Genomic DNA, 20,441 nt, shown 5'->3' with positions numbered 1-20,441 from the left:
AGAGGAAAGAACTCCCATCTCAGCCAAGTCACTAATTCATTATGTAATCTAAAGGAAGTCATTGAACTCTCTTTGTCCCAGGTCGCCCTCATGAAAAACAGATGTTGCCCTTGAAGAAAGTTCTCCTGGGAAAATAATTTTTAAAAAGGAAAAATAAAAAAGAAAAAGAAAAGAAAATCACAAAACACAACACACATACACCAAAAAAAACCACTAAAAATCCCACCACAAAAAAACCCATAACCCTGCAAACAAGGAAACTATACGATCTGGATCCAATGAAGTACAAATACAGCTCTGATACAATGGAGGCATCCACTAAACTGTAATAAATCTTCCCTGAAACAGGCATCACAAATGTGGAGAGCAGGGAGCACACTCCATACCCAAGCAAGGACTGATAAACCAAGCAACACCAAGTGGAAACCACTGTGCTAAGCCTACTCTTCTCCTACTCAGAACATCTCAGGCAAAGGAGTGAAGACCACTCTAATCCTTCCTTGACGCCTTGACTTAACATTCATTGGACTGAACATAAGTAGAACCTGGAACATTAAAATGTTTGATTGCACTGAAACAATTATCTATCTGGACTTCTAGATGAATGGCAAACTTAATACTTAAAAAAATGCCAAACAAACAAACCCACAAGCTCATAAGCCAATGGTACTGCTCACTAAAGTTTCTGGTATCATTTGTCAATAGTAACCGAGACTTGACTGAAATAAAAAAAAAAAAAGAAGAAGAATGAAAAGAGAAACCTGTGACCAGATTACAAAAGTTTCCTAAAAACACATTTGCTGAGAACAGAACATACTAACACTCAGTGGCAACAGAATTATCTCAAAGTTCAATTTATCTCAGTCAAATTAAGTTTTTCCTTCTAGAACTAGACTGAAACTGATCAAAAGAAGAAAATATTAATTATTAATCTTAATGGCTTACCATTCAAAAGCTCACACTGTGAGCTCCAAAGTGTGCACCAACATTTTCATATAACATGGCAATGCATCTAACTTAGCTTGTACTAGTAAAGGTGTTTTCCACAGAAACTGGCACATTTAATGACAGTAGGGAAGTCAAGCATGAAGCTCACTTCAAGTGACTGTCTACTGAACCACCGTCAAACAGAGGGAAAGATGAAAACTTAATCACTATGACAGAGAAAAGCAATAAAAGTAGTAATACCACAGAAAAATCCTACATAATACAGAAAGGCCATATAAGTGTTTTCCTCCACCAGTTCCTCAGATATCCTACCAATGACTATGCTAGTGTAATAGCTCCATCTGTTAAACTAAGAAAATATATATATTATTATTGAAATTGCAACTGGAGACTAAAAGAAACAAGGAAATCTTAGAAATATATTAAAAAAAAATTTCTAGTATCAGATCAGTTATTATTGTTCAACTATCTTAAAGATTGCACTAACCATATGAGCAGTTACAGATGGTGTAACCTGAAGGATTTATTATCCTCTCATTTTTCATCTGTCTAGACTAGCAGGAGCCACAGGAACACACTGAAAGTTTACAAAGATTAGCAATTCTCATGCACTAAGGCTGCCTCACATCCTCTGTTTTAGAAACTGAGCAACAGGATTAGAAAGCAAAGTTGTAAAACTATGATCAGTCAAAACAAGAAGTACCACACAAAACATGGAAAATGTTATTTTACTTGTTTTTTGTTAGATCTAAATGATGAATTGTAAACCACCATCCTTTTAAACATTTCTTGTGGCTGCAAAAGAAAGAAAATTGCCAAACCAGATATTAGTTTTTTGCTGTAAATAAGTATCACCTACTCACAAATAATCTCACTGCTTTTTTTTTGTGTTCTAGGGACTGAATCACAAGTGCACTTCTTTGTGCTTGTTCCCTATACCACATCAAAATGAGAGAACACACACAGTGAAATAGTACTGAAGTCAAAGAGGAAAGAACTCCAGAGAAACTACATCAATAATGCACATTTCCATACCACAAGACTTCTTAAAAATATTTTCTATTACTCCTTTTAGCCCTAATTTCTGCAGAACAGTGCTGGAGTCTTCTCTATGAATTTTGGAAAAATAATTGAAAACAAACGTAGAAAAAACACTAGACAAGTAATTTCCAAAATATTTTTTAAATCATTATAAATATATGTTCCACCTTTAAGATTTGCTCCCCTAGTGAGGAATATTCTATACTGAAAGGTGAATTCCATTATTAAATTCCTCATGAAGGTGATAAGCTGAAAGAAGAGACGTGTTTGGGCCCATCCTGAAAGAATCAATTACCTAAATACCAATTACTAGTACAATTTTGTTTTACTTGAAGTAAAATTCCTCCTAAATTCAATTGACTTATTTCTGAGTGATCTTGCTTCAATGTGGACATCTACAAGTAATTTCACAATATTCATTAACAACTGCTGAACTTCATTGTGTTGGGCTTCAATGATTTTTAATCCCATATTGATTCTGTTTTTCTTTTGCTTCCAGTGCATTAACAAAGCAGTACACTGTAGTTTGGAACCACTTAAAATACAGAACCTCTTACTATGTTACAAAAATTTTCAAAAAGGAAATGGGCTAAAACTCTCCCATATATAGGCAAAAAACACCCCTCACACCTCTCCAGCCTCCACTCAAAACTCTCCATCAAATTTCAGAAGACTCAAATATGTTTCCTGATAAGACAACTTTCTACAGACTAAACTATGGTATTTACATTTCCAAACTTCACTTGCTTTAAAACAAATAACTATATATCAGTTTCACTACTGATTCAATCAGTGTCCTACAGTCATAATCTTCCTTGGAAAAGCATATCTGCTCCTGAGTTAATGAAAGATTTAATGTAATTAATTTAATTAATTAATTAATCCAGAGACTGAGTTTTCATCTTGAAGGACTTCTGCTCAAGTCTGGCAAGATTTTCCACAAAACTCCTCAGACCCTTTCTTTCAATAGCCCTTTCAAGACAGCTGGGTTTGGTATAGTTATGGCAAACAATAACTGAACTTTCCAGTCATTGCACATCTTACCATACAGCATCTAAGCACCTGTCTCGGGTCTCTTGACCTGATAAAGGGGCTGGAGCACAAGTCTGATAAGGAGCGGCTGAGGGAACTGGGGCTGTTCAGCCTGGAGAAAAGGAGGCTGAGGGGAAACCTTATCACTGTCTACAACTACCTGAAAGGAGGTTGTAGCATGGAGGGGGTTGGTCTCTTTCCTCAAGCAGCAAGTGATAGGACAAGAGGAAATGGCCTCACGTTGTGCCAGGGGAGGTTTAGATTGGATATTAGGAAAAATACCTCCACCAAAAGGGTTGTTAGGCACTGGAACAGGCTGCCAAGGAAAATGGTTGAGTCACCATCCCTGGAGGAGTTAAAAGACGAGTAGATGAGGTTCTTAGGGGCATGGTTTAGAGGCAGACTTGACAGTGTTAGGTTAATGGTTGGACTCAACGATCTTAAAAGTCTTTTCCAAGCAAAATTATTTGATGATTCTATGACTGCAGTCATGCAGAATCAGGCTTCAAATTGCGCAAATCAGAGGAAAGCTTAAATATTCATTCTTCCTTTCAGAAATGCTGCATCCAATCACAAAGCAGGGAGAGAGGAAAAACCTTTAGTAGCAGCAAGTGCATCCAAGCTTTCTAACTCACACAACAGAATGTTTGTAACAATTGGGAGAGCAGAGACTAATCTTCATGTTGGTTTTGCTCCTCTGAAAACCTGACCACTAAATCAAAACAATCCTCTCCTGTTCCCTGAGCCAAAATTTAATTAGCTTTGCCACAAGTGTACTCCAATTGACTCTAGTACAGCAGATACAAACAGTTCACACTGGTTTTGACCCAGAGCAGCCATAGGCAGTCAAGTCCACCCCCAAGCTTTAATCCTCACACATCATTTCCCTGCTTATGTGAGAATAAGTTCAGTTTCATGAACTACTAAAAGACCTGGGAATTCTGACCCAAATTCAGTTAATATATAAAGACTTAAGTCATCATAGGGCATTCACTGTTCCTATCTGGCCCAACTACCTTTATGTTTTATCCATTCTTGCATGTTTATTGTAGGCTTATGTTCATGCTTTTCATCATCTTTACTAGTGAATTGCTTGAGTGCAGGTTCACTCGATTAGCTGTTTAAATCAAGTAAATTAATCAAGATCAGTTTCTAGAGTTTGGTACTCAGTACAGCGAAATTCAGTCAAAAACAAGGCAGAATGAATTTTGTGCATTATGTCATATTACATAAAGTCTGTGAAATTCAGCAAGACAAGAAATAGGGTAGCAAAAGATACTTTGCCTTTGCTGATACTTCACTAAAAGAAGCTGAACCAGCAGTGCAGATGAACAATTGACCCAAATAGGGAACACCACCTCAACTCTGCAAACAAGAAACATTCCTTCTGCATGAAACTGAATTATTATTCTTACACATTTCTGGAGACAGGCAGGTACCTCCTTGTCCGTTTTGTCATACACTGATGTTTTCATCTTTTAACTAATAGAAGTAGCCTCCCTCTTTACTTTGGTATCCATACAAAAGCCTTACTCCACATATTACTGTGACTTCATTGCAGCCAGGATGAATACTCTTTACAGCATTAAGTTCTAAATGGAAGTCAGAGGTAAGAGGTCTACAAAACCAATTTATAAACTGATGTTTCTCTCAAAGTCCTATCAGAATACTGCTCCCGCTGAAACTGTAATCTTCCAACTAAGGCAGTTTGGGAATGAGAATGACTGACATTTTATCAGACTTGTGATTTGGAAAATGTGCATGCATGCATAAAAAACATAAGAAATGTCTCTGTGGAGGTGGAACTTATTGCCAATTTCTTGAACCAATTGTAAGCAGTCAGTGACAAGAACAAACAAACCAAAACAAAAACAAGAAACATTTTCAATTTGTACTAAGGCCTGGCTTATATTAACTGCAGATTATTATTTTACTCTCTTCATTCCTCCTCTAAGGAATTTCATATTGCTCAGAGATACTGAAGGAAGTATCTACACGTCTATTTTTAGCCCATGTACCTGCCTTCTCTTGAGCAACTGATAACTGCTTTCACTTATAATTTAAATTCATTTGTAATATAGAAGTTTCAAGACTACTATTGTCTGTGGGAAAATAGTTTACTAAGTATCACTTAAATTTGTTTAACTGCAGCTCCAAATATAAAGGAACAAGAATATATAAATTATTAAAGCAGAAAATGACAAAAAACCAACCCATCACACTCCAATGAAAGACAGCTAAGAATATTGTGCCTATCATTTATTGTTAGATAAAGCTTGTAATTAAATAAATTAAATGCAAATGTGATTTATTCTCCATCATTTAGAAAGCTTATATGTTGCAATACACTGCCTTGCTCATATAAACATATATGTACATGCAAGTCCACACACATGCATATAACAGACACACAACTCTAATTCTAGCAGCATAAATCATGACGACCCTCAAGAATAAATATTATTAATTGGTCCACCAGCTATCTTAAATAAATTTTCAGGTCTGGCACTTGGGAGTTATCACCTGTCAGACCCTTGGCTCACCTTCCCTCATATACCACAATTCCCAAAGATGCTACATAGTTGGTCCTAATATATTTAGCCTAAGGGTTTTTTTCTTCATTTACATGTGAAACAGAAGCAGGAAAAAAAAATTAGAAAATAATCTGATCGTGACTCAACTTTGCAGTAACACAGCATGACTCCACAGCATAGTGGAGTCTAACACAAAACACACTTTCCCTGCCCGCCCCAGAAATGAAATGATGCAGTTTATATCTCCATTTCAAGTATTTCATTACTATCTACAAAGGAAAAATACGGTGTAATTAATTTTTACTACTTCATTTGCATGAATAAATGAATATGTGAATAAATGAAAAAAAGAGACCTACAGAGTCTAAGGCTCTACGCTGCTTTGAAATTATGAACCCCATTGTAAAAAGTGTCACTACGAGTGATTTTTAGATCACAAAACACATGGAAAATATCCTTTTGTACTTACCATCAGTGATCACTTGAAAATCTATATGAATTTCAGTTAGCAGAAAATGAGACAATCATTGATTCTTTGAGAACAAGTCAACAACAAATCCAACAGTACTGTAGCACTCAGGAAGAGAACATTAAAAGGCTTACCAGGGCCTCTGATTTGATTGTCGGCCTGACCATAAAGTTTGGGTCAGGATGCAGCATTACTGGTTTAGAGACTATTGGTACCCCTGGATGTCGTTGGGTAGGTGGACTTGGAGCAAGTTGCTATGGGGTTAATTTAAGAAAATTACAGTTCACAACATGATTTCTGCAAATCCATCATTTCACCAAGATGCCTCAATACAAATAGTTTATGGTAATGAATTTAATGACACTAATAAAATAATTCTATATGCTTTTTTTCCTAAGACTTAAAAAGTTAACAAACCAAAACGTAATTTCTCTTGAATCCAAACAGCATATTTTTCCCCTAAACTCTGAACTTCATCAGCAAGATTATGGAAAAATCTCATCTCTGCTTTTGGCATTTATCCCATAAAGGCAATGAATGGAATGAGAAACTACAGAAAGGGAAAAAAAAAAAAAAGCTAAAGTTAAGTGTAAGAACATAGTGAACCTGAAATGAGATTTTAACTAATCTATGGCTAAACAGACCTTTTCAGATGTAATTCACCATGACTGCAGCAATCACCTTCCATACTTAATTTCAAGTCAACTCATTCTGACTTCAGAGCAAGGGTTAGTTACACTAATTACCCACCCTTGACTCTACAAAGTACAGATACCCAGAGGCATCTGAGACTCAGACATCCAGCACGTACTAACCCAATTCTAACTTCTTACTCAGGCAAAACTCCCACTGACGTCAAGCAAAGTTTGACTCAAGAGTTCAAAACTGAGCCCTGTGGGTTTAGTTTCTGACTTAACCCCAGCAACTCCTAGCACACTCTTGTCAATGTTTCTCATAGGAAATGTGATGTATTCCAGATATCATTCATATAGTACAAGTTGTATCCTCTGAAGTGATTTGAATTGCTTCCAGCAAACTGGTTAAGCCTTTATTTTTTTTTAATTAACTAATTTAAGAAAAAAGTTTTGGAACCAGATCTTTTAAAGTCCCTGTGGATATCCCCCAACTAACATTGTTCCACACTGTGAAATAGATCACTTTGTTTTGCCTTCTCATCTTAGAAAAATCACCAGGTTCACAGCTATCAACTTGTTTAAGTTGCACTGGAACTGGACGATATCTCCTGGAGTTGCCCAGTTTAGAGACAAGACTTTTCTAGAGTGCCTCAGAATAGGGGAACCTGACATTCAGCCACCCTGAATAAAAATCAGTACAAAGAGTTACCCATCAAATGTTAGTCTACCCTGAGAAGAAAGCTTGCTTCTTAGCACCCATTATGTTTAATACATAGTTTGATCCTAGCTCCTTCTGCCTGTCTTGCCAGAAGAACAAAGTGTATGCTCCATGACACACACACGTGCAAAACAAGCAAACATGGACAGTATGTTGCTGAAGTGTTGAAATATGAAGACCTGGGACCATTAGGAGTCACTTCCACTACCTAGTATTAGGTATCTTGTAACATAGCAAAAGATCCATGCACATGAATGCAAGCGCTGAATTTTAAATCAGCCATGCAGAGTCAAACCCTCGGCAGCCCCTTGACATTAACATTACATGTGAAGTTAGAAAATTACAGTCATTATTAACAGTACATGACATACCAGTGGATTGCTTGATACAGAAGATACTTTGCCGACGTGGGAGGTGTTTCTTACAACCTAAACAGTAACAGACTTAGTACTAGGTTCATATGAAGTATATAGCTAATAATGGTTTTGAGAAACAGATCGATTTACACCAGATATTTTAATAGTTAGTTGTCAAGAACTTAACTGACAGGATTTCATTCCTTTTGTCAGTTATTTGTTCAACCTGAATTTGAAATTGAATGATCTTGGGGAGAAACTTAACAATACAGAGAAGATTTACCATTTTGAGTAAAATTAGAAAAGTAAATTTATTGTCTTATTTTCGACATTAGCAGGCACAAACACAAGATCTTTCATCACTGAAGTCAAATAAATGCACTGCTGCTTATCTGTGGTGTTAAAAAATGACTTTTTAAACAGCAGCAAGGATAAATTGTCTAGATTGTAATTTTTCTTCCATGTCTGTAACCACATCAGGAATACTGGGTTATATACTTTAAAACAAAGCAGTTTTGGCTCATTATTAATACTTTACTAAGAGCTTTAGTTCTTTCCTCACATCCACTTATTATATTCAGTGAAAACTGGCTTATTATTTCTGAAGGCTCAGTTATTTTGTTGTTGTTGTTGTACTTCCCTTATATATTTGTCTTTTCTCTAACATATCTAGGAGTAAAAAACTGCCAGAAACATATTGGAATATATGGGTTGGTGGTCAGATCCAGTATGGCAGTATGGAATATTACTTTTTTTATCTGAATATTTTCTATTAGTGTTAGGAGAATGTATTTTCCCTCTGAACACCAGTATTTTATACACTTGTGTCATTTCACACCATTTTTATTTTGCAAATAACATGGGAAACCTGTTATCCATAAGAATACCAGATGCCTCCATTTGAGTGGGTATAGTATATGCTTGGCACTTTGAACATGTAATGCATATAGATGAACCACTATCAGAGGTCTACTTAAGTTTATAAGAAGAGATTCATAGTTCACATTAGGGCAATAACTCACATAGAAATAATCTGCCAGTTTCCCCTGATTAATTTAAATATCCTTTTCCACCCTAACCAGAATCATGCCAAAGCAAAGCCTGGTATTTCCAAGTAAGCATGCAAAAAAACCAAACCAAAATATCAGCAACACAATCCATGCAGAAAACTGCATAGGAAAGAACTGACCATATGGGATTCTCTTCTAGTGTTTGAAACAAGAATCTTTTCCCATAAAAATGAGCACATGAATCCCACTATTAGTGCTTAGCAAAGGGAACTACGATAAAACAGCTGCCACTTATCTTCTAAAGTGAGATCTGGAACAAGATTTCTTATATTTGATCTTTTTTTGGACTGAGATTGTAATAAGGAGAAAGTCAGAATATCTTTTCAAATAAACCCCTAATTCCTGTGTGTCCAAAAAAAGTAAACCCCAATTACCAACTCTTGTTCATTTAAAAGTATTTTACCGGTCATTTATGCTGTGTTGAGGTTTTAAAAGTTTGAACTTCTGATTTTAAGCTAATTTTTTTGTCTACTCTTCTCACCTTACAAAGCAATTTGATGGCATATTTAGAACACTTTCACAAGTCATTTTCACTACACAGATATTTTTCTTAAAGTTAACCATGAGCTAAATCTGCTGCCTGCCATTCTAGTTTTTTATATCTTTAAACACTGAAGTCCAAATTGTCTTTTTAACTGATACATTCTGCCCAAAATACCTGCATGTGGTAGGGTTACAACATATGTAGGGAAGAGATAGCAAAACCCTCTCAACTTAAAAAAAAATTAAACTACCTGTGGACTGCATTCACTAATATGAAAAAATGAGCTAATCTCATTCCTTCTTTTAGAAGCTCATATGGCTTATGTGTAGGTCCAGTGGATAAAGTGGATAATGGAGCTGGGGAGGGGGGCAGGGAAATGGTAGAGGCACATGCATCCAAACAGATGACGAGATCACCTGGGAAGCTGGTGTTACTGCCAGGGCTGGACCTCTTGGAAGTGGAACATTTGAAGCAGGAAGCAGATGAGCTGGTGATGGTGGAGTAACAGTGGGTGGTGGTGGCAGAGGCGGCGCCACACGTTGTTTAGGCTTGTCAACTTCATCTAAGTTGATATCATCAAGATCTGTGGTATGCAGTTGCAGGCCACCAGCAAAACGCCGCATGGATGTGGCAGAAGGAGAAGCAGAAGGACGTCCACTTGCCAACTACGCGCAACAGAGCAGAAATCTGCCTTAACAGTTCATCTGCCTGCAACAGCTCCGAACAAATTAATGGCAAATGCTAGAACATCACTTAACTTGCACAGGAAGATCTTGGCTTCTCACACACAGAATATACAGAAACCTTTTCTCTGAAAGCCTTTTTAAAAGCACTCCCTGGGATTCCAGGTTAAAAAGAAGAAAACTGGAGTCTTGGCTATTGGGGTAGGAACGGATGACACAAAAAAAAGTGACAGAGGAAATACAACATAGTGTTTGTCTTAAAAACAGGGTAGAGGCCTGGAAATACAGTGATTTTAATCTGTACTGTTCCCCCTTTGTAAAGTAAGGGGGAAAAAGACCTAAGAGAATGCAGGGAGCCAAATTTACGCAGTGAGAGAAACCTCCACATAATCATTCCACTGTCCTAGAGACCTGCACTGAAGAGCCACATGGATCTGAGCCCAAGGCCAGGAAGAACAGAAGATTAGCTGCTTTTTTCAGAGCTGCTCCAGATTGACCTGAAGGAAATTCATGCGGGAGTGTTCCCCAAGGGTCCCCTTTGTGGTTGCAATTTCTCGGGGGTCCTGGGGGAGTTGAGCAGATTGCAGTGTTCCTCTGGAAAGCAGCTGTGCTTGGAAGAGAGCCAGAGCAGCAGGATGGTGGGAAAGCCACACTCCACATCTAGAACCATCAGGATCTAAGGCACCATCACTATCTGCAACTCCCTTTGTTTAAAGGGACTATTTAAAACACAAAACAAACCCTGCTCTTGGGAGTTTCTTATCTTTTTGCCCATTTTATTAACCTGTAGCTTTATTCTATCCAATACAAGGAAGCATCCAAGAGCTCATAATCAATGAAGTTCTTATTTGCATAGGATACTGAAAAATATGGCTGGGTATTCTGCTGTCAGTTTTATTATCGGTAGTGTGTCCCATCTAGCCCAAACAGCTCACCAGCCAATAAAATTCTTAATTTTGTAGTGATAACATACTTTAAAAGGACAAAATGAAACCAGTTCATTAAAATAATTTAAAAAAATCCATAAAACATAGGAACAGTAAATGCTATAGATTGTAATTAATCAATTACTGACATTTTTTCCCCTCTGAGAATGAAGGCCAAGAGGGAAAGATCAAGACAGATTTTTCTCTGGTAAAAATCCTGTTGCTTTTATGAGACAACTAGTGAGCTATTTAGGAATCATGCAATATATGGAAAAGCCAGAATTTTACCTCAGGAGACTCATTCTCCACAGAGGAAATCTGTTCTAACCGTGTCTGACAAAGTCTTTCCACCCAGTGCTGCACCTTTTCTGATTCTTCCAGGTCCTCTCTTTCTGTCTCAGATACCTTAACCATAACATCAGTGTATGAAAAAAGGTTATAGGTATAGTTACAAGATAAGTACGTTTCAAAAGTATGAAATGCCATTTAAATTTGTTTTAAAAATAATTCTGCTTTCCTATTTTGCTGCCTTTCATTAAATTCATCACTACACATGGACACACATTAACTGCAGAGGTATCCTCATTTGGGCAAAAACTGACTGTAGAAACAAGCAAACGTAGGAACAGAGTTTTGCAGTGAAATAGCCATTTTTTTAAATTTCATTATCTTTGACATGATCAAACAAGTGTCTTGCTAAGGTAACTCCACTAAAGATTCAGCTCACTTTCTTTCAAAGTAACTTTGCGCTTGATAGGAGAACACAACATACCTCTTGCACGAGACGATTTATTTTCAGTTGTTTTTCTTTCTCCAACATTCCTTCTTTCTCTTTGGCAAGTTTTTGCTCAAACTCCATTTCCTTTTTATTCTTCTTTTGTTCACACAGACTGTCACTTTTTGACTTCTTTCGTTCTTTCCCTTTCTGGGAAGTTTTGATGATTTTTTTTTTTTTTTTTAAACAGATTTTAAACAGATTTTTACAGCAGGTAAAAACATCACAAACTTCAAGCTCAGTACATGAGTGTCTGCCCTGAAAATTTAATTACAGCCTGTGCAAGTATTGGGGTGGCCTTTTAAAAGAAAATCTGAAGTCCATTTCTCCAGCAATGTGCATGAAATTCAATGTTATTTGGAAGGCCTGTACACATTAACATAAGTTGGGCAACACCAGACAGTTCGATGTTTTTGCTCCTCTGCAGAGTTAAAACATGAGGGCACACAGGTCACTACAAAACTTCAAATACTCAAACACTTTCGGTTAGGTCTTGATTTGCCATGTCTCTCTGTTCTGGCATTTTGTATAAAAATACAAGACTGCTTTCAGGTGACAGATGCTCATGTATAGGTTGATGTGAATATTCTATGAATAGGTCATTTCATTCATGCATATGTCCTAAAACCAGCATTGCATGCTTTAATACAACAGAAATAATTAATGACAAAGGAGAGGCTTAGATCAGTGCAGAAACGGAATTGCTCCTAGGAAAAAATACTGCATCACAAAGACCAAGTAGCTCCTACAAACACTGGATAAAATCTAATACAGCACAAAGCAGCTCCAAAAGTTTACATGTCGAGTGCAACCAAAGGGGAGGACCACACAGTCTTTTTGGAGACTTTCCTGTTGCCTTCAAGATACACCCAGCTCCTTATTTCTGCTTTATTGATGTCACATTTCTGCTGTCCTCTCGTGTGTGTACCAATAGACACTAGTTCATATTGGAAAGCCCATGTTCTCCTTTTATTCATGAAAAAGTAAAAATGAGGAGTAGCTGGCCACTTAGTGTCAGCTACTGCCAGTGCCCAGAGAGGCGACACTTTGGGTTTGATTTTGCTCTGCTCATTATCATCAGCTACTGACTTTTCATGGTGGCTTTGAGAATTCAAAGCATGAATGTGCTTCACCTGAAGTAGCATTGTCTTCCTTCCTCCTTTTACATGTAATATTGATAATAAAGCCTCGGAAAACATATTTTCCCTAGCAGCTACAATAGTCTATTCTCCCAGTTGAGCAGTTAATTAGAACATGGTACCGCTGAGTTCAGTGGGACGCTGTCTATTGCTTCATAGTTAAGTGGTGGTGGTGTTGGGAGAGGGGAAAAATGCTACAATCATTGGAGACAAAAATTAAATTTTAAAAGTCTAGCTTTTCACACTGATGTTTTAGCATAAACATAATTCTGTTGGCATGTTTTATTCAGGGCTAATTAGTTTGTAATTCAGTAACAACTGCTTATAGTATCTTATCCTCTAATAAATCAGAAGATACATTTAGTACTGACTACTAAATGTAACATCTGGCAGACCAACTTGCTAGGTATCAACATTTGAGAAATTACGGAATTTAAAGGTACCATAAGAAGTACACATGCCAAAGTGTTTCAGACTATGACTAATATCAGATATATCAGAAAATCTTAGCTGCATTCACTGCATTCAGATACAACAGGATGAGTCATCCTTTCCATCCATTTTCCCAATGGATTAGTTTTATTTCCTATTATAGACATCTTTAGTACAGAGTGAAATTTTGTTTTTAAAACAAAACAATAAAATCAACTAGCACTTTAGAGTAGGATGAAAACTCATCACTTCCAGATTAAAAATATTTCTAAAAACAAAAAATTAAAAATAGATATTTTCAAGTTTTTAGTCCACATTGTGTAGTAGAGTTCAACAGAAACTCGGTAAGATCTTCATTAATATATGGAAAAGCCATTTGAATGCTCTGTAAACTATCAGCAGCAATACAGAAGCTCACCTATTTGTGTGCAGAGACTGAGTTTTCATAATCCTAACTGTACTGGCTTTCACAGAAGTTACAGATCCATGATGATTTACTGTCACTAGCAGTAAAAAAATGGAGAGTACCATCATTTCCTATTCTCTGTTAAGGAAAACGGGCATTTCCTGTCCACACAAAAGGTTAAAGTAATACTCCTAAACAGTGACACAAATATTTCATCTGTCAGATACAATCCTGACCTCCTCAGAAGCCTTCAGTTCTCAGAAGATAGATATATGAACTCTTCCTGACACTTCTACCCCTGTGAATTACTATCAGCCATCACAAAAAAAAAAACAACAAAAACCACAACACAAAAACAGCAAAGCAACAAAACATAGAACACAACCACAACCACCCTATTATATGGCTAATAAACACTGAAAGAAAGAAAGATAACAAAGCTACAGCAGGAATAAAGTATTATTTGAAACTAATATTAAATTTGAAATTGCAATACTTGAGCAGCAACTCTACAGATATAAAAGTATTCTAACAAGCACAAAGATTTGCAAATTTTTTTTGCTCATTCACAGAATCACAGAATCTACTGGGTTGGAAAAGACCTCAGAGATCATCGAGTCCAACCCTTGGTCCAACTCTAGTCTGTTTACTAGATCATGGCACTAAGTATTTTGTGTGATATACATGCCTAAAAGTATTCTGTGTGATATACATGCCTAAAAGCCTTTTGCCTTCAGCACTCCTCTCACTGGGAGATTTGCAGACATAAATGGGAACTGCATACATGGTTGCCACTGAATTTTTGTCTCTACTTTATTTTTTTCATACATTATTCTGAGGACTCCTGGAGAACATAAAGACATGTACTGCCCACCTGTACTGAATATCTTCTGCCAAGTACTGACATGCAATTCCCACTGCAGCTGGCAAAACTTGAAAAGTCTGAAGAATTCAAAAGGACAAACTCCTAGGCAGATGCATCCCAAATGCATCTTAATTTCTGCACAGGTTAAAAGAAGCCACACTTGACTACAATGAATGTCTTGTAATAACAGAGAAGAAGAAAAAAGAGGAATTAAAATTTGAAACCACAGCAAACACATTTCATATAAAACTTTGTACCTTCCGGATTGTGGGAAACTTTCCTTCATACCGATAAAACCATCCAAAAGCTATAAAAGGTAAAGGGAAAGTTGTTTGAAGAAAAGTCAAGGACTGCATCAGATTAAGATCAATCCATACTGATACATGTAACTGATGAAAATTTATTTGAAGGCGCAAAACCAAAGGTTTGATATTCCATGATAAGTTCTTAGACAACAACTTGATCAATTGTGCTAGTACATCTAGTTATAAGACACCCTTATTTTACTGAGAGACATTTTATGTTAAAGCAAATGCAACAAGTAATCTTCATACAGAACCATACAGCCATATGCATTGCTAAGATTTCTTTGGTCACAGTCCTACTTCACACTAGTTTTAATAAGCCTTCTTAAAATGAAACGGGTATTCAAACACATTCAAGCTTGTGACAGAACATGGTGTTTGAGGAGACAAGAAGAGCTCAGTTTCCTAGGATAAAATATTACAAGCAAAGTGCATAAATATTGCTAAGTAAAAACATACAAAAGAATCCATTAACATAATTTTACATTAGAAACACTGATAACAAACACAGCTGTCAATGTAATCCACCCTTCTGTAGGACTGACAGATTTTTGTACTTGTATCAAGGTATCTTTAGAAAGCAATGACAGCAAAAACCTTTCATCTTTTCACAATGGACCACAAATTTTGCCCCAACAGAACCAGATGATCAGCTGAGTGTCAAGACTGACTGTCAGGAAGAAGTGAAACACAGGAAGAATCTGAGTCAGGATAGGAAGTTAAGGCTGAGCGGCAAACCTGTTTGTCCTGCTTCATGATCACTTCATCCATGTCATCTGTTTCAAGCTCGTCATGTGCAACTCCCTTTAAATCTACTAGAGAAACAAAGGAGGAAAGGAGTGAGGAGATAGAAATGATAGTCTAACTGGAGGTTTCCGTGAAATGAAAAAGAAATCAGCCATGTGTTACTAGAAGTTCCCATAAAATAAAAAGAAGTTAGCAACAGGCTATTTTTCCACATAATTGAAAAAAAAATCAGGTCCTGCATACATCAAAATCAATTTCCAACCTCCTCCAACCCTGAAGAGCAGCTAGGATCTGCACGTTGCCATTAGTCTGCTCTGCTATGAAGGGAAGCCTGCAGAGATAGGTGGCTTTTCCTTTAATTAAATCATGAGCAGTTCTGGGATACTTCTTCAAATCAGCCTTCTAGTGTGCTGTCACTGGAGTAAATGCTATACAGAGAAAACACTGTCCTGAAAAATCAGAAAACTAAATGGATAAAAGATGGTTGCAGAAGCAGCACTTGCCCATCTCAGTTTCTCATCCATGAAAAGTTATGTGACTTCCCCAAAGTCACACAAAAAATAATCAGGTTAGGAACAGACCCAGGTCTCTCTTATGTTATACAATACCTGCTGCACAAGCACTTTCCACTTCTTCATTTGTCTAGTACCATTTTAGCACTCTCCACATACTATAGCTCCCAGCTTAGCTTCTTAACTGCAAATTAAACTCCAATCATCCTAAATTCCTTTGGGCAACTAAGTCAGACTTACGCTTCAGGGCAATTCCTCATGGCAAAGGTGCGGTTTTCAAACAGTACCTCCTCAGTCTCTTGACTAATTCTGAAGCAGACTGCCCAGTGATATGAAATCAACTTTTGGGCTGTGCAGATGACAGCCTGTTTGTGAGAGATTTGCTGCAATGGAGGAAAAGAGGAAAAACGAAGGAAAAAGTAGAACAGAGGAGGAAAAAGACAGATTCAGTAAGGAAAATTATAGTAGGCAGGAAATAGAAAAAATAAAAAGGAAAAGGTGTTTCAAAACCTACAAGTAAACCACATTTGAAAAAGCAGGATTTTCTTTCCACTCTGACAGGTGGTCTATTTAAGATATGAACAGATCTGCTACTACACACAGCACCTCACAAACAAATGCCTGAATTTTGCAAATTCTTAGAAATGTGCCTGGCTTGCTTATGATTAGGTCACCAGGAACTGATTCAGAAGTTCTGTTTGTATACTTTTAATTAATACATGCTTACGTGCTTTGCTACCCAGGCTCTTAGCATGCAAGATTACTTTTGTAAAAATTATTATGCCATTATAATTTCATTTCCAAGACAACTGTCAAAAGAGCATGAACTGATGAAAGTGATATGCGGAAAAAATGACGTGGTAAATACTTTAGCCTGAGAAGAGATAAATTAGATGTGAAAGGCATGCTGGCAAGAAACAGATTTGTTAAAAGATCTAGGAAAAACACTTGAAATAGAAGTTGCTGATTCTTAAGAATCTTTGACTTTTCTCTTTGTTGTCATGTCTCACCGTCATTTTGCAACAGTGCCTTCTGCTGCATTTTTTGATCACATTCGATATATTAAGTTGTTTACTCCTCCTCATGGAAGAGAAGCAAGGGAGCTTCAATACATTCCTGCAGCCCCCAAAGACTACCAAAGAGAGGACTGAGGTCATGCTGAAGAGATGAGGAAAAAGATCTTTAAATTCTTCTGAAAACTAAACATTGAATTCATTTCCTCCAAGCCAAAACCAGAGATTCCATATCTATCTTTTTTAGTTAGAAGCAAGTAGACAAAAATACCCAAAACCATAGTCTCTACCCTCCATAACACACTGATTTAGAGTAAGGGAGAAGAAAAAAGGTAATGATAGAAATAGTATGAAGTGCATTCATTCAGTCCAAATGAAACTGCAAATCCAGCACTAGTTTTCTACCTTCAGACACTCTACCTCCCAAGACCTCTTCCCAAATATAAAAATGATGTTAAATTATTTGCTGATATTATTAATGCAGAAAAATCAAAGCTAACTGGAAATGAAAGAACAAAACCAAACTCATCTCCCCTTCTTCATGCCTTCATTTTGAAAAGTAACAATATCCAGTAACAAAATGCCCACAAACCCTAAAATATTACATTAGCATAAGTAATATTTTCTTCACAGACAGGAAAGCACTTGGGTGTATGTAACTTAGCATTTGAATAACAGCTTATCCACATGGACATAAAAGCACAATCACATATCACGTAAAAAATGCATCACTACTTCCATTTGGGCATATAGTGGAAATCAGCGCAAGTCTACTGATGCAAGAACTGCTCTGTGAAGCAAAATCCAACAGAAACAACATAGAAAGCAATGCACCAAAACCACAAGCTAAAGAGGTTGATACTTCAGACAATTTCTTAGTGAGCTTTCTTTTTCTTTTCCTGCTGCTGCTGATTGTTAAAAACCATGGCTGTTTGAATCGATGTAGATTCTGCAAGCTAGGTGCCTGTTAAATAAGAGCTATTAAATTAATCTACCATATGCCTCCAGCCTTCTGAAAACGACCAAGTCATAGCTGGCTTGGGTACCAGCTGGTGATGTATTCCACACAGCTCCTGATGCGTCTGAAACAAATGCTTTCCCTAGGAAGCAGATTGAAATAAATTACTTACTTTTGTGTTTGGAACGCGGGGCAGCGTGCACTTCTGCAGTCACAGTTTTTAGAGATTTGGGAGGTTCTTTAGGACCCCAGTCTTCTTCCCACTCCTTTTTAAATTTCTCTTCCTCTGCTGTTATCCTATGGGGAAAAAATGCAGCTAGGAATTCTGAATACTAAAACAACAGCATCAATATAAATTCATTACAATCATTGTTTTGTACACCTGGTATTCTTCTCTTTAATATAAAGCATAAAAATCTGCCCCTTCCCCCAAACTAAATTCCTTACAAAGCTACTAAAATAATCTGTAGATTACAATTTAACTTAGTAAAATACTCTTATTTAATATTGAAACTTCTGAGGCAAGTTAGATAAACACTTGCACAGATATTAAGCCCAGACTGATACTACTGCAATACTGTCACCTTCACTAAAGCCAAAAACCATCTCGTACTTAATAATTTTTCATTTTAAGAACTGGGAAGTACCTATTACAAAAATAGTTTTGATTAAAATACTAATTGACAGAATATCTACCATGTGCCTAAGTCAGATGTTACAATAGTAAATTATACCTAAAAAGCGTGCATCTTATTTTTATATCTTATCTCCATTTTGATGATTGCTTCCTAAATGTATAGTCTGAAACTACAGTAAAAAGTGACTTTTCCAATAAAAAACTAAATACTGCTCAGACACAAACCACATTAAATTCAGCATTCTAGGAAAGAAAGAGGGAAGGAGACACAACATAATTGGCACACTTCAGGGCAAAGGAGTTCATACAACGAAATTACCTAGAAAGGCACCATGATCAAAAAAGGACATTTTGAAGGAAATAGCTTCTAGCTTCATATGCAGTGCCTTTAAATAATCAGAGATCTATTCTTGCCTGTAGACTGTCTTGAACTCGTAAACTGATATATGGTGTCAAAATTTACCAGGTCTTAGGTATATATGATGCTATTTATACTTGGATTATACTTTGAATCTCCAAATAAGCTAAGCTAAATTAAAAAAAATACCCACATGTGGTCAAAGCACTATTAAATCAGCAGCTAAGGTCAATATTTAAATTTGGAGGCATAGCAGGGAACATTGGACAGAATGTTTACATTTGTTTTTATGTTTTCTTTTAATTAAAAAAAAAAAAAAAAAAGGAGGTTACCATGTAGCTTGCAGTACATGGAGTTAAGGACCTCTGCCATTTAGGCCCATCTGCAAATTTTTCCTCAATGCAGGATACTACTAAAGGGCACAGTGACTTTATATGAGGAATTCCTGCAGAAAGGATTTTAAAAATTAAGCAGAGAATCATCCTCAAACACTGTTAATATAGGAAAGCATTATATTTTAGCAAAACTGCCTGCTTGCAATTAAATCTATTATTAAATTATTAGATCTAAGCTTTAGATTAAATCTAAATTCCTATACTACCATCCTCCCTCCTCTACATGAATGAGACTGACAACTGACTTAACAGTTTGGATTGTGCTATGGAAAAGCTTAACAAGTGCCTGAGCAGCACTTGGAAATTATACAAGGATAAAGACGTGCTAGACCTTACAATGAGCAGCCCTCAAGGCAGCCTCATCAAAGTCCTCGCTGAGCAAAGATGCACTTAGTTCAGAAGGATACTGCAGATACTGAACATTCATTGTAACAGACAGGAAATTTGGATTTGGAGAATGGAATCATTCTTCGCTTGTGATGGTCTGTTTTTATATCAGCTCCCCATGGCTATTGCAGGGATTTCTACAGTAGACCACAATAAGGTACAGGGTGTTACCTATTCCCCAGGAATTGGAAAAGGAAAACATGTAAGAATTCATCCATGTCCTGCAGTAGAGCTGACAGTAGGAATATCACAAGATTCTTCTCTTGTGACAGCTATGAAATAATACTATTTTTTGCTTCTCACAGATTCAGAAATCCACACACTTTTTCTATCAGACCATCTTAACTAATACAGGCATATAAACAGGGACTTAAGTGAATGAATAAGAATTAAAAACTGTTTAAGACATCAAAGGTACAAAGCTGATTACTTCAGGGTCAAACTTCACTCTAAATGGCTGCATCAAAACAGATATTGTGCAATTTCCCAGCATCACTGAGAATGGAAATTACTGTGATAAAAACAACATGTTATATTGGTTAATTTTAGAGTTCCAAATATGAAACAATTCTTAAGTCACATTTATAGTACTGACTTCATTATGGTACAATCTTTG

The 20,441-nt window shown here is 36.7% G+C and overlaps 1 protein-coding gene across 1 annotated transcript in view; it reads right to left on the bottom strand.

Annotated features, from left to right (window-relative positions):
* USH1C (USH1 protein network component harmonin) overlaps nt 1-20,441 on the bottom strand; it is a gene marked incomplete at both ends in the record, with an annotated part of 47,795 nt that overhangs the window by 5,976 nt on the left and 21,378 nt on the right. The window contains 2 exons of the mRNA XM_080345854.1: nt 15,557-15,633; nt 18,221-18,345. Coding sequence (XP_080201980.1) covers nt 15,557-15,633; nt 18,221-18,345 — 202 coding nt within the window. The remainder of the gene's footprint in view (nt 1-15,556; nt 15,634-18,220; nt 18,346-20,441) is intronic.

The sequence above is a fragment of the Nesoenas mayeri genome (assembly GCF_963082525.1).
Source record: "Nesoenas mayeri genome assembly, chromosome: 5".
In the NCBI taxonomy this organism is placed as follows: Eukaryota; Metazoa; Chordata; class Aves; order Columbiformes; family Columbidae; genus Nesoenas; species Nesoenas mayeri.
Note: the sequence above shows the minus strand (reverse complement) of the source record. Positions and strands in the feature narration are given on the sequence as shown.